The sequence below is a fragment of the Sus scrofa genome, chromosome 1, assembly GCF_000003025.6.
Source record: "Sus scrofa isolate TJ Tabasco breed Duroc chromosome 1, Sscrofa11.1, whole genome shotgun sequence".
NCBI lineage: Eukaryota > Metazoa > Chordata > Mammalia > Artiodactyla > Suidae > Sus > Sus scrofa.
The window spans coordinates 124103-138927 of record NC_010443.5 but is presented as its reverse complement, the minus strand read 5'-3'; the positions used below and the strand labels follow the sequence as shown (position 1 = coordinate 138927).

The window sequence follows — 14825 nt, the reverse complement described above, 5'->3', positions numbered from 1 at the left end:
GTCCTTCACCCACTGAGCGAGGCCAGGGATGGACCTGCATCTTCATGGATACTAGTCGTGTTCATTTCTACTGCGCCACAACGGGAACTCCTGGTGTGAGGCTTTTGAAAGTTGGAGGTCAGAACGTGAGAATTTTACCCTTTCCTGTACCTGGGTGTCGATGGCTCAGCCTTAGTGATTGAAGTGTTAAGACAGTCAAGGGAGAACGGTGGAATTATGGTTAATAGTTCAGGTATTACCTCACTGAATTTCGTGTAAAGATTCGCTTTTTACCATTCTTTTAAATCTGGGTCCTTTCTACGGTTTTATACTTACACATAACCTTGTCAGCTCAGGGTAGCCGAGGGTCCCTGGAGCAGCCCTTCCTTCTGACTGGGTCCCTGTGCGGCTGGAAGGCTGTCTGAGGCGGGCTGGAGGAGGAAGAGCCGAGCTCAGCTGTGAAGCCATGGGACATGTGTGGGCTGTGCAGGTAGGAATATGTCTGTTCGGCTGGCTCCGAGTCTGAGATCAGGGCCAAGGAGACGGTCTGGAGTGGGCGGTGCAGGTAGTAATACTGTGGGTAGAAGAGGCTTCGCCCTGCAAGCCGGGTCCCCCGCGCCTGGACGGTGCTCCTCCTGTACCTTGTCACATCAGCCTGGCCTCAGACCAAGCTGCATCTTCTCTTCTTTCCTCTGTTCTTCGGTCCTTTCTGTAAGCCACCAGAAGACACTCTGGACGGCTGCGGTTTCACCGCTTTGTTGTCTGGGGTCATCCACTCTGACCCTCAGGTGTAGGTCAGGGTCGCAGTGGAAATGACACATGTGTTCAAAGGATGCCTTCGTGCACTGCATGCCGTCGGGCTGCAGGTGAGAAAGTTAGGGTAGCAGGCTTATTACCAGTCCCGAGGCAACCACAGACCTGGGCCGGGCGGAGGTTTTGTCTCCATGCTCGGTAAGCTCAGAGAACCTGCAGCTATTTCTTCTGGGCATTGTGGGTATTTTAGGGACATTTCAAGGCTGCTGGAGCCAGCCCATGTCCTGTGACAAGCAACCCTTGTCAGCTTCTCATTTATTTCATTTTACCTCTTCTCCATTTGTTCTTTGCAAGTGTCCATTTAAATTCTTGGGATGGGAGTTCCTGTCATGGCTTAGTGGTTCACGAGCCCCGCTGGGATCCATGAGGACACGGGTTGGCTCCCTGGCCTCATTCAGTGGGTTAAGGGTCTGGCATTGCCATGAGCTATGGTGTAGGTCACAGACGTGGCTCAGATCCTGTGTGGCTGTGGCTGTGGTTCCCTTAGTCTGGGAACCTCCGTATGCTGTGGTGTGGCCCTAAAAGGATAAAAGGCAAACAAACAAACAAACAAACTTGGGCTTCAGGTCAGCATTCAAGAAAATCAGTTGCTCCCCCCTGCCCCCCCACCCCGGCCTGTGGAGTTGCTGGACCAGGGAACAGATCTGAGCTGCAGTTCCGACCTACATGGCCTTTAACCACTGTGCCGGCCGCAGATCAAACCTGGGTCCTAGCACTGCACAGATGCCGTCAATCTGGTGTCTCCGCAGCAGGAGCTCCCCAAATGGCATTTCCGTATACTAAAATTTAAATGATGACCCCCCTTAAATTGTTCCTCAAAAATGAATTACCTAGGTATAAATCTAACAAATGTGTAGAATCTGTATGCTGGAAATTATGAAATTCTGTAAAAGAAATCAAAGGAAATCTGAGTAAGTGGAGGGACAGACTCGCTGTGCTTGTGGCTGCAGGGTTCTGTGCATTGTCAAGAGGGCAGGTGTCCAGGTTGGTATACCATTTCCAGCAAAGTTCCAGTGAGAATTTTTTTCTGTAGATGAGATTATTCTAAAATTTATATAGAGGGGCAGAAGAACTAAAATAGCTAAAACAGCTTTTAAAGAAGGGTGCAGTGCAGGCATCATTGTACCTGATAATACGGTTTGCTGTGTAACCACACGAATCCAAGCAGTGTGGATGGTCAGAGGGCCAGACGCAGATCAGCGGGAAACGGCCAAGAACCAAGAAACAACCAAGCAAGTCTGGTCTGCTGACCCTGGCACCATGCAGAGCCTTGCCAACAGACCATGCTGGAGCTGCTGGGCAGCCACAGACAAGAAAGGACGCCTGGCCCAACCTCGCCCTTGGTATAGGGCTCCAGTAGAGTCTAAATGTAGTCCAAACAGAGCCCTATAAAACTTCGGGAAAGAATAGATCTTTGGAATCTAGGGCAAGGCAGAGTATTTGTGAATTTCATGCCAAATGCATCGTCTGTAAAAGAAAAAATTAATAAGTTAGATTTCATCAAAATTTAAAACTTTTGTCTATAAAGATGAGGAAGAGACAGGCTATGCATGAACTCAAAATATTTGCAAACACATGTCTGACAAATGTCTTAAATCTAGAAAATATAAGGAATTTCAAAACTCAGCCATAAAAGCAAGCCACTTAGAAAGTAGGCAAAGGAACATGTCAGTGGACATTTCACTGAAGAAGATGTTCAGAATGCCGAGAGGCACGTGAAAAACCGTTCAACATCATGAGCCGTCAGGGGAACGCAGAGCCCCAGTGATAGATCACTGCGTATGGATTAGAGCAGCCAGGGTTTGAAACAGTGATGGCAGCAAGTGAGGGCCAGGAGGCAGGTGTGTAATGTCAGTGTCTCTAATCTTGCTGGTGGGGACATAAAATCTCAGTTGTCACCCTAGAAACCAGTTTGGCATTTCTTAAAAAGTTAAACACGCACATACCACGGGACCTAGCAGTCCCACTCCTGGCTTTTGTCCCCGAGGAATGGAGATTTATGTTCATACAAAACCTGCAGGTGGATGTTCACAGCAGCTATGTTGTAATAGTGGAAGTCGGAAACAGCCCGAACGATTTAAATAGGTGACCGTGTAACCCACAGTGCCTCTGTCCCCGGAGCAGGCTCTGCGGTAAAGGAAGAGCGAGCTGATGAAACTCCCTGAATGGGTCTCAGGGCCCTTGTGCTCAGTGAGAAAAGCCAATCCCGAATCATCCGCTTTCCGTGATTCTCTTTATCTGGCATCTTCCCAATGATACAGGCGGGAACGGAAGGAAGACTCAAGGCCTCCAGTGCTTCGGGGCGAGGTGGGAGGAAGGGCAGGACAAGGGGTCTTTGTGGTGCTGGGTCAGGTGGCAGCTGTCCAGGTTACCCCTGTGCAGAAACGGCATCGCGCACCCACGCGTGAGCATGTGGCATGTCTGTGGCTTGTACCATGGCCGGTTTCCTGCCTTTGATGCCGTGCTGTCGGGGGTAAGAGGTTAGGATTGAGGAAAATGGGTGGCAGGTCCATAGGACTCTCTGCGCTATCTTTGAAACTTCCTGTGAATCTGTAATCGTTTTCCAAGAAAAAGTTGAAGAACATGGAACCAGCCCTCTGCTGCCTTCAGGATGCCTGCCTGGGTTGGAGGGACGCTCAGGTGCTGACGCTGAGAGGTGGTGGCACCTCATCCAGAGACTGGCTCAGGTGCTCGTCTTTTCAAAGAAGCACCTTAAAAGTTTATTTTGTTCCATTAGTTCCTGTTCTTTTCTATACTACTTCCTTCCTACCTTGGCTGGATTTGCTCTTTTCTGGTTTATAGAGATGTCTGCTGAGTCACGGATTCTCAGCCTCCCTTCCTTTCAAATATATTAATTTAAGGTAACTGTAAATTTCCTTCTGAGAATAGCTTTTAGCTTCCTGTTAAAAGTTTTGAAATGCAGTGTTTTCACTGCCATTCAGAAGATTTTGTAGTGCCCGCTGTGTTTTCTGCTTTCACCCACAAGTTATTTAGAAATACATTTGATTTTCAAGTAATTAGAGTTTTAATTTTTTGACGTTATTGATTTCTGGCTCCTTTCTACTGTCAGAGAACGGACAGAGGATTCCAAGGTGCGACTCCTGGGCAGGCCTGACCTGCTGCCGCGTCACCCTCCAAGAACCCACGTGCACTCTCAGTGCCTGCGGGGCGGCCTCGGGTCAGTGCTGACTGTGTTCAGACCCCCCGGGTCTGGAGTCTTCCGTTGGCCTGTCCTGTCAGTTCCGGAGGGAGGGGTCTCAGCAGGGCTCTTGGACCTTATGGCTCTTAGGCTTTCTGCTGCATGTTCTTTCTTTAAAATGACCCTTTAAAACTGTGAAAAACCATTGTCATCTCATAGGATCTGGCCTTCCACCATGGACTGTGGAGACGTGTGTTTTCTTTTCAGTTCTGTTCATTTTCATTTTTGTGCCTTCGTTTGAGCTGGACATGCCACGGTAAGGTTGGATAGTCCTGGGAGGCACCCATCCTTAGGACGGACGTGCCCCCTTTTCTCTTGGAAGGAGCCCCTTTCGGCTTGAGGTTTACTTTTGGACACAGAGTTGCTTTACCGTCTGAAAGCCAGTGCGATGCACTTCGCTGCCGCCCCACATGGTGCAGAGAACGTATTTGGTTGACTCCAGTTGTCGTGGTGAAAAGCCTCAGCAAACCAGGAGCAGAAGAGAATTTCTGTAATCTGAAAGAGTCTCCACAGCAGAAATCAGACCTTGTGGTGAAATAGTGGAAGTGGTTCCTCCGTGGTGGGAGTGCGTCAGGGGTGTCGTCTTTGACTGCTTTGTTAAACTGGAAAAAAAAGGACACAGAACCGTCGTTGACAGCTGGCGTGTTTGTCACAGGGCAAAATCAGGAGGATCACTGAGCAGGTTTAACAGGCTGGGCGCAGAGTCCGCGTACACGGTCCAGATGTATTCTGCAAAAGCGGTGACAAAAATTACCCACACATCTAAGAAAACACATGAACTGCTTAGGAAACAACAGTAGCTGGGCACTTAGGACAGAGTGTGCTCCTGGGCAGGAGGAAAGCTCCCTGCTTACAGCTGCACACTGGCCCCAGAGGGAGCCCCCCAGCTGCTCCCGCACAGCGGGGTGAACCCTCAAGAAGCCCGGGCAGCAGCCGGGCAACACTCTGCATGCTGGAACCCGTCCATCAAGTCACCAGCGCACAGGCCTGTCCGTAGTTTGCCGATTGCCACCTTCGGGGGGCCGTGGGTGTGGAAGGGAGGGGCAGAGGGGCTTCTGCGATGCTAGTGACGTTGGCCTTGTGGCCCAGGCGTTGGTTGCTTCATTTGCTTGTGAGAAGTCAAGTGGCCCACGTAGGATCTGTGCTTTGGAGGATGGTATACTTCATTTAAAATCGAAACAGACAGGTATAGAAGAAGTGAACCAAAATTGACTGTTCAAAATCTGCTTCCTTAGAGAATTGCCCCCAACACTCGGAAGACACATAGCGTCTGTGTCCGTCCGTCTGGTGTGGAGCAGCGGTGGTAGGTGCCCTGACCTGCGGCCAGGCAGTTTGTCGAGAGGGGCACGAAAGTCCACTCTAGACCACAGCCATCCAGGGGTGGACGGCTGGATCTGTGCCACACACATGGCCGCTGAGCCTTGAACCGGGGCTCGTGCATCTGAGGAGAGGAGTCTCTCCATCCGGTGTCTGGCGTGGACAGCACAGCGTAGACCTGAGTGCTTGGCTGCACAGTGCCAGGGCTTCCTGCATCAGAGACACGCAGGTGGTGGAGAGTGCCGACGATGGCCAGGAGCAGCCAGGGGTGGCCTGTGCCACAGACACACTCCATCCACCCCCGCTGACCCTGGGGGAGTCCTTGTTCATGACAAATGTCTTAAAGTGGTGGTCGGGTTTCTTTTCTTTCAGTGAGGTGAAGCCTGCCTTGGAAAGGCTTATAAATTTCAGTTTTATAAACTATTAGACACAGATGACGTTTAAATTCACTGCCCTTTATGTTAAGCAGCAGACATGTTGACATGACAGACAGGCTTGAATGTCCCTCATCAACAAAACTTTGGGGACATGTACAGGCTGGCAGGTCACTTTGCATGGTCAGCACAGGCAACCAGTTTCAGAAACACAGTGACCCAAGGGTGAAAGGCATCTTCCGGTTCCCACCAGGCAGAGTCCCTCTCTGTCCAAGAACAGGAGGGATGTTGACAGCAAAAAAAAGTGTTTTGTGTGTGTCACTTTAATTTGTAAGAAGTATCAGCCCATCAGCCTTATGAGATAATAACCGCTTTATTCTTAAATGATAGGCATTCATGTAAAATGGTGTTTTTAATAATTAGTGCTCACAGTTAGTTTCTCGGAGGAAGGTAGGCCCCCAAGGCTGCAAGCCCGTCACTTCCTGGTGGATCAGAGCTTTGGCCGCCGCAGCTCCGAGGGCCCTTCTCACGACCTCCGTGTCTGTCTCCACAGCTCGACCACGTCGACCCCAGGGCTGTACAGCTGGGCTCCCTGCTGGTCCGCGGCCTCACCACCCTGGTGCTGGTCAACAGCGCCTGCGGCTTTCCCTGGAAGACAGCTGACTTCATGCCCTGGAACCTGTTCGACGGGAAGCTGTTTCATCAGAAGTACCTGCAGTCTGAGAAAGGGTGCACAGTGGAGGTTCTTGTAGAGCAGAACGTGAGTTCACTGTTTTCTTCACATTTGGGAGCAGTGAGTGGGCTTGAAGTCAGTTGTTGAGATGCGTCATGAAAACTCAGTGTTCTTGACGGGATGTCAAAGAGTCAGTGACCCTGTCCTGAAAGTCCCTTTACTCCAGGAACAGACACCAGGCATCCCTCTGCAGAGCTGGATGGCCCAGGCTCTGAAACTGACGCAGACGACCCAAGGCTGCTGGTGGCCTTCCCACTCCAGGGCTGTGCAATTCCAGGAGGCCAGAGGCGTGAGCAAGGCCTTGGCCTCGGGGTCACCATAGCTGAAGCTCCTGCGCAGACATGAGCTGGGGGGCTGAGCAGCGTCCCACCCAGCCTCACAGTTTTTACTTTTTCGAGCGTTTCACTCCTTTCCCCCCTTGAATTCAGAATGCATGTTTCCTGCAGAGGCAGACTCATCATTGTGGCAGAGGTAGTGAAGATTTAGTACTTGAAAATAGTCCCTGGAGGCTGACAGGTTCTGGCTTTGTAAGGACAATGCTCCGTGGTTCCTGGATGATTCCCAAGTCAGGCCGCCCCAGGCTCATCTGGAATGTGTGCTGTTACTGTTGCCCCAAGACCTGGGAGCAGAGAGAGCTGGTGGCCTGTGCGCTGCTGTGCTCTACCGCTCACATCGGAGAGCAGACACTGCTCGTGTGTCCAGAGCGCTGTCTCACGCACACACTATCCAGAGTTCATAGGAGTTTGTGTTTAGAATTCAGAAGCAGCCAAGATGGTGTACCATCAGCAAAGCCAAGTACTGACAACAAAGTCCCATAGATACAGCTTCTCAATACAGAATCAGCAGAAGCGAACGGTAGGCCAGGCTTATGCCACAGCCTGCACGTCACCCACCAGCAGTCCCTCCCCACCCTCCCCTTCCTTTCCTCTCCCCCCCCGCCACATGCACACACAAAATGATTCCCTCTTACTGGTTTAAAACAAGTCAAGGCAGATGAACTCGAATATTCAATAGCACAGAGAAAGTTGGGCGGGAAGGGAAGGTCACGTGTTCCCGTTGTCTGTGGCACTGCTGTTTCCATTGTCTTACAACGTAGAGGAGTTGACGTGATGACACGTCCCCGGCACAGGTTTTTAGGCACGACTGTGTGGTGGGGATGTAGGTGTCACAGCAGAACTTGAAGGCCCTTTTGGAAATGCTCATCTGGCCTCCTGAGGACAGAGACGTCGCTGCTTCTTGGCCCTTCCAGGGCACAGGAGAAGGTCAGGTTCTGGGAGCCTCTTATTATCGCAGTGTGGAGGGAGACTGCAGCCAGGTACTTGGGGACAGTCCCTCGTGCGCTGCGCCTCCCGAGGGCCTACCCATGTCTGACGCTGCCTGTGTCTGGTCTGTTTGCAGAGGTCCCGACTCACCAAGTTCCAGGCCCTGAAGTCGGCCGTGTGCAGGGCCTGCGTCAAGGAGAACAGACCTATCAGCAGCAGGCGGCACTGGCGACCACACCACTCAGGTGGGCCTCGCGGGCGACCCCCGCCATGTAGCTGCTTGGTAAGGAAGGCCAGGCAGAGGCTGATGGGACTGGAAGAAGACACAAAATTCAGCTGATAGCCTGCTTCCGGGCAGTTTACACTCCGGTCCTGCTAGGAAGGAGTTTTCAGAAGCTTCGCTTGCTGAGAGTGGAGCGCGCTCCCCTGGGGGCAGAGCCTCTCTCCGGGAGGCCCGAAGGGCACACACAGCTTGCGACAGTCCCTTATTTGACAGAGGTGTGGATTTACTCTTCCTCATGGTACAGGCGTATGAGAAGAACTTGCAAGACAGAGAATATCATCAAAAGGGAGCTCTAATAACCTTTAATTCTGTCCCCAGGAGGAAGCAGGTGTGGTAGATGACGCACCATTGCCATGTTTTCTGTGTTCACTTTGCGCTTGTGTGTCCTGTTCCGCGTGCACTTGGCTTCAGGGTGATCGCGGCCACCGGTGCGTCCCTCTCACCACTAACAGCCCCTGCCTTGAGCTTCCGTTTTCCTCTCCTCACATAATGCTTTTCGTTTTGAGTGGCGTTCACAGAATTACAGATTGAAACCTGACGAATTTTAGATAAATTTGCAACTTGTTTTCTAAAAACACGTGATCACGTCACAGCTTCACCAGCAGGATTAAGAGTTTCTGTTTCGCGAATCCTTGGCAGCATTTAAAAGTTGGTTTTTCTAGCTAATGTGATAGACGACGAAGCGTATCGCACTGACTGGGTGCTTCTTTCTCACTGAAGTTGGCATCTTGTGGAGGAGCTTATTTGGCTAATGAGTTCATTTTAATTACTTTTCCATGTTCTCATTGGGTTAGGATCTCTGCCTTAACTAGAGCAGCCCCATTTTTTCTTGATGGAAGAAGAGAATCACCCAAATCCCAGCCCCCAGACTGTCTTTAGGAGCCTGCTTTGCACATTTCCCCCTGAGGGCGTTGTGCTCTGAGCCGTGTCCCGCTCCTGCTGGTCAGTGCGTGGGCAGGGCCTTCCTGAAGGGACCGGCTGGCCCGACCCTGGCCTCTCTTTCCCTTTACCTTTTGCCGCCGCCTGGACACTGGCAGAAGATCACACCTCACAGACTCAGGGGGCAGCACACTCCATGTCACCTCTTCCCCGAGGCCGTCACTCAGGCCATTGGCCCTGTGAGCCCTGCAAGGCATTGTCATGAAGGGGGCGGTTGGCAGGGCAGGGACGGGCTGCCTGGAGATGCAGACGGCAGGATGCAGGCTGTATTCAGCTACAGTCGTTGCTAGAGTCTGATGCCTGAGCCCGTTTGCGTTTCAGAGTCGGGCACCCAGGCTTGGGTTGTACGCGTGGCCTTGCCCGGGGCCCCTTTCTGACGCGTGGACATGTAGCAGACTTGGGTGACCCATCAGATTGTTCCCAGTTATGGAGGAAACCATTTCGGCAGATATGACGAGCCAGCTCACATGGTTTGGAAACTGTCTCATATTTTGTCCCCCAGAAAGTCATCATTTTCTTCACAATGAGGTGTAGCCTGTGATTCTGCGGCTCACCCACCAGGCCTTCCGTGACTTGCCAACTCCGAGCAGGTTCTTGGTGGCAGAATGCAGCCTCTCACCCCTGGCTTGGCATCCTTGAGCCCCAGCACCCACGTCTCTGTGCTGGAAGGGCAGCCCCCCCACCCCCACCCCCAGCTGAGTACCATGTGCTGCAGGGCTAGGCACAGTGCTGGTGGTGCCTGCAGGCTTTACCACCTTGTCCCGTGCTGTCCTGTGCTGGCAAGGAGAGCCAGGCACAGCTACCTCTGGCGGGGAGGGGTTGGGGTGGGATGCTGCTTGTCCTCTGGCAGGTACATAGGACAGCGGGTGGTCTCGCTCAGGCAGGAGGGCCGTGGCCCTGAGCCCCTGTGGACTCTGGGTGCTGGGAGGGGGAAGGAGCTGGAGCTACAGCAGGAAAGACTGGTACCCCTGAAAGGTGGTGTTAGACCCGGGGACCCCGGGGCCAGGAGGGAGCCATGAGTAGGTGGAGGGACGGTGGGGGCGGGGGTGGGGCGTGATCCCAGGGATGCTTGCAGGAAAGCCCTCTACCCACGGGGCTGGAGGCCAGAGACCAGAGGCGAGTCATGGGTGCAGCTGGGGGTCGCGTCTTGTCCTGCCTTCTGCCCAGAACCAGGCTGGTGCCAGTGACCAGCACCTTCCGCATCTTCAGCGCACTGGGGCCAGATGTGGGGCAGCCTTGGCCTCCTTTATTTGTGGAGTAGCGTGAGATACCACGATGCTCTCAAAGTCACATATACACCTGTCCCTAGACTTGCCCGTGCTGACTTCCAGCAGGGACGCACAGGAGAGGGTCGTCAGGGCCTCGGGGTTTAGCGAGGGAAGGTGGAGGGGATGAATAGGTATTGATGACGTTGGCGGGGAGGACAGGTGGTCGGGGTCACCGAGCCCGTGAGCCCTGAGTGCTGGTGGCCATCAGTGTGGGACCACTGCCCAGGGATGCAGAGCTCAGAACTGACTGCTCTGCTTGAGGGACCAGTAGACCCTCCTAGACAGGTTTCAGTGACCGCCCCCCCCTGCCCAGTGCTCGCCCGACCCCAGAACCTGCGCTTTTCGCGGGCATCCCTGTGATTTTAAGGACGCCAGCCCGGCCCAGGGCCACCTTGCCGCACACTTAAATGTGATTTTCTTGGGGTTAGGTGCCTGGGTGTTGCTGACGTGCCAATCACATGTCCCCACAGGGCGGTGGGGACGGCAGGAATCCAGCTCCCACAGGACGAGTTCCGGGCACAGCCGGTCTGGCCAAGGGCAGCACTGGAGAGACCAGGGCCCAGGTAAGAGGTCTGGAGTCTGCCTCACACCTGCTTTGGACATAGGTTGTGTATTTACATAAACAGGTAAGTGCTTCAACGGAAGGCGTTCCTGTGCCTAGTGAGGTGGGGACAGGATTTCTGTGCCCAGTGCTGGTCTGCCTCTGCTCCTTGCTATTCTTCATCTGTTCAAGACCCCACTTTTTGTTTTTTGTTTTTTTTGTCCTCTTTGCCTTTTCTAGGGCCGCACCCACAGCATGTGGAGGTTCCCAGGCTAGGGGTCGAATCAGAGCTGTAACCACCAGCCTACGCCAGAGCCACAGCAACGCGGGATCCGAGCCACGTCTGAGACCTACACCACAGCTCACGGCAACACCGGATCCTTAACCCACTGAGCAAGGCCAGGGATCGAACCCGCAACCTCATGCTTCCTAGTCGTATTTGTTAACCTCTGAGCCACCACGGGAACTCCAACACCCCGTTTTTATAATTGACTCAGAGGGAGGCTCTTGTAAAAGGTCACGTACATGTTCACCCTTCCAATCAGATGGGAGCACAGACAGCGGCTTTCCAACAGTGGTAGAAATTCTGATAATTTCTGTGACTTGGCTTATGTACCTAAGAGCCTTCCAGTGTGATCTGGAAAATAAAACGACTGCTTTACTTCTTTTTTTTCTTTTCCTTTCTTCTTTTTAGGGCTGCTTCCGCGCGGCATGTGAAGGTTCCCAGGCTAGGGGTCAAATCGGAGCTGTAGCTGCCAGTCTACACCACAGCTCACGGCAACGCCAGATCCTTAACCCACTGAGCAAGGTCAGGGATTGAACCTGCGTCCTCATGGATGCTAATCAGCTTCTTAACCTGCTGAGCCACTGCGGGAACTCCTCCTTTACGTCCTATGCGTGTGATACAAGGTAAGCTCTGGTCCATGAAGCACAGGGCCTCTTCCACCTCAGCGCCCACTGAGCCGTCTGAACTCTCACAGGCAGGAATTGGCGTCCTCCTGTCATCTCCTGTGTTTGAGCTGAACTTGATTGAGAAGATACTGTAGCTTGTTGGGCTCAGCCACAGACAGGGCGCCCAGAAAATGATAGGGTCCTTGTAAACGAACCTAGAATCCAAAGGTGACACCCGTGCTGTGGGGTCACTGCCACCTTGTCTGGGCACAGCCCTCCACGCCAACTGGCATGATGAGAGAGGGCCCATCCACCATGCCCTCGCAGCCACACGCCTGCCCCTCAGGGTCGGGCCCAAGAGAGCACGGGGCCCAGGGAGGCTGGCAGCTGAGTCAGGCTGGCTGACCTGCCAGGGAAGCGCCCTGCCTAGCATCCCGAAGGCCCCTCTCTGGTGCGCAGCCAGCTGTGAATGGCAGCCACCCTCGCACTGGCCTCAGGAGGGCGGCAGAGCCAGGGTGGGCAGGCTGCAGGTTGAACTGGGCATGGGTTGGGAGGGGCTGTGACCCCGGGTGGACGGGCGCCTCGGCCTGGGACACATGGTGCCTGCAGTGGAGCACGTGGCCCCATGGGCGCATTTATACTTCAGACTGTCCGCCAGCAGGCCCACCAGCTTAGTCAGCTCCTCCACTGCCCCTGGGCTCAAGGCAGGCATCCAGCCAGGTAGCCAGTGGGGTCCTTCACACTCTGGGTCCCCAGGTCCCTCGATGCTGCTTTTTCCTGGTGGGTCAGTTACCCCTCAGAGCAAGAGGCAGGCCTCATCTTGCCCCGATGGGCAGAGTCGGATCTGGTGGACCCTTGAACTTGACGCCCCTTAGAATAGCACACATCACGGCTCTTTTCTGCTTCACTCGGAAAGCAGCCAGCGTCTCCAGTTCTGGGTCCACAACCTCCAGAGGCCAGGCCTGAACAAGTCGCAGAGCCCCCAGGGCGGTTCCCTGAGCTCTGGGCTGGGCCAGGCTTTCCTGCAGGCTGTTGTGAGGGCAGGAGAGGAGGGGCCGGGGCCTCAGCCTTAGGTCTCATTTCCTTTCTGGCATCGGCTCAAGTGTTTTCTTCGTATTTTACGTTGATCTGTTTTATTAGAGTTTTTTCTGTTAAAAAGAAAAATCAGGAGTTCCCATTGTGGCTCAGTGGTTAATGAATCTGACTAGGACTCATGAGGTTGTGTGTTTGATCCCTGGCCGTGCTCAGTTGTGTTCGGGATCCGGCGTTGCCGTGAGCTCTGGTGTAGGTTGCAGACGCGGCTTGGATCCCGCGTTGCTGTGGCTCTGGCGTAGGCCGGCAGCTACAGCTCCCATTAGACCCCTAGCCTGGGAACCCCCATGTGCTGCGGGAAGCGGCCGTAGAAAAGGCAAAAAGATTGAAAAAAAAGAAAAAGAAAAATCAGTTATATCTCAGAGAAGCTGTGTTGTTTTTTTGTTTTGTTTTTTCTTTTTTGGCTGACCTGCAGCATATGGAGTTCCTGGGCCAGAGATCAGACCTGAGCTACAGCTGCAACAACGCCAGATCCTTAACCCGCTTGTCAGGCCAGGGCTCAGGCCTGCGTCCCAGTGCTCCAGAGACGCTGCTGATCCCACTGCGCCACAGCAGGAACTCCTGCTTTTTAAAAATAAAATAAAGCAACAAATAAAGCAAAGCCTGCCTGTGGGCTGGCCCACGGGCTTTCAGTCACCACTTGAGCAGAACCTGTCGCACAAACCCCAGGTCCTCGCCGGGGCGCCGCCCTCCACCTGCTCTGAGTTTTCTAGTTGCCGGCCGAGGGCCGAGGAAAAAGGCTGTGAATGTTGGCTTCCTCTTTACTTCTTGTGATGGCAGAAATTTCAGGAGCGTGCCTACCCTGAAGAGGGAGACGCCATTTTCCTTGGATCAGTAGTAACGAAGAGTTGGGTTTCCTTGTCTTCTGTGGGCAGGAGGTGGTATCAGTGTCTGGACGTTTCTCTTCATGCCGATTAGAAACAGAGTCACTTCACTTGGGGTGGAAAGCTGACACTCATCATTGGCCCCAGCTCCCTGCCAGGGAGGCTCTCACTCACTCTTGAGACCCCACACGCTGAATGGCCGGCCCCTGGGGAGCAGCCGAGGCCCTGCTGGTCGAGTGGAAGCCCGGGCTCTGCCTGTGGCCGCGTCCTGTGTGAGTAGTCCCCAGGCAGGTTGAGGTCAGGCTGCTGTCAGTGAAAAGAGTGGTGGGGGTGAGGCAGTCGATGCAGCAGGGAGGCCTAGATGCCGAGGCCTGTGAGAGGCCGGGGTGGTGGCTCCCCCGGGACTGGACCAGAGGGGAGCCGGGCACCTGGCAGCTGGAGACTGGGTCTCCGAGGACTGGGCTGGCGAGGAGGGTGATGGGCTCTGGCAGAGTTTAAAATTCCTGGAGGGGCGGTTCGGGAAGTGATTGGGTCTGTGGAGAGGGAGGGTGGGAGGTTGTCCCCTGGGAGAGCAGGACACCTGCCGGAAGGCCCGTGCGTGTCTGTGAGTCCGTCCAGCCTGGAAGCAAGCCCCCTTCCCCTCTGCCCGAGACCTGCGGTGACTGCCGGGCCTCGAGAGCAGTCACAGGACCCTGCACTAAGGAGCCAGCAACTCAGCAGAGGCCGGAGGCACAGGAGTCAGTGGTTCCCGCGCTGGGCCGGCGTCCTGGGGGAGCAGGGTGCGGGCTGTGCGTGGGGTGGATGCAGTGCACACATTCACTGGGGGTCCTTGAAGGAACACCTCCCCTCCGCCCTGTAGTAGCCACACGGAGTCAGGGATGGTGGTGCCGGAGCGTTTGGGCTCCAGGAGGCCTCCGGTTGGAGGCAAAGTTGAGGGGATGAGCGCTGAGCTGGTGTCAGATCCCGGAATCTAGGGATGTGGTAGCGGGAGAAATGGGAAGGACGCCAAGCACGCCGAGTGCATACATGTGCATTTAGCTTGCACGGTGCTTGCTCACCTTCAGCACCTGTGGTTCCTGGCTGCGGACGTGCCACATGAAACCTGTGTCGTGTACACACACACAGTCTTAGTAGGACAGAAACATGTTTTGGGGGTCATGCAACCTACTTTTTCAGTTTCATATTGTGATTGGATTACGGAAGCTTCATTTGACCAGCGTATTTTTGGCTGGGTTATATCCACCTTTGAATTCTTAGTATTTTTTTGGAGATACTACGGTGTCAAAGTAGAAAATTGTCACTCTTTCCTA

At 53.9% G+C, this 14825-nt stretch overlaps 1 protein-coding gene across 8 annotated transcripts in view; it reads left to right on the top strand.

Moving 5' to 3' along the window:
* Positions 1-14825, top strand: part of FAM120B (family with sequence similarity 120B) — a 65641-nt gene that overhangs the window by 47856 nt on the left and 2960 nt on the right. For all 8 annotated transcript variants that reach the window (XM_021085513.1, XM_021085507.1, XM_021085520.1 and 5 more), the window contains 3 exons: positions 6236-6442; positions 7814-7922; positions 10638-10730. In XM_021085513.1, coding sequence (XP_020941172.1) covers positions 6236-6442; positions 7814-7922; positions 10638-10730 — 409 coding nt within the window. The remainder of the gene's footprint in view (positions 1-6235; positions 6443-7813; positions 7923-10637; positions 10731-14825) is intronic.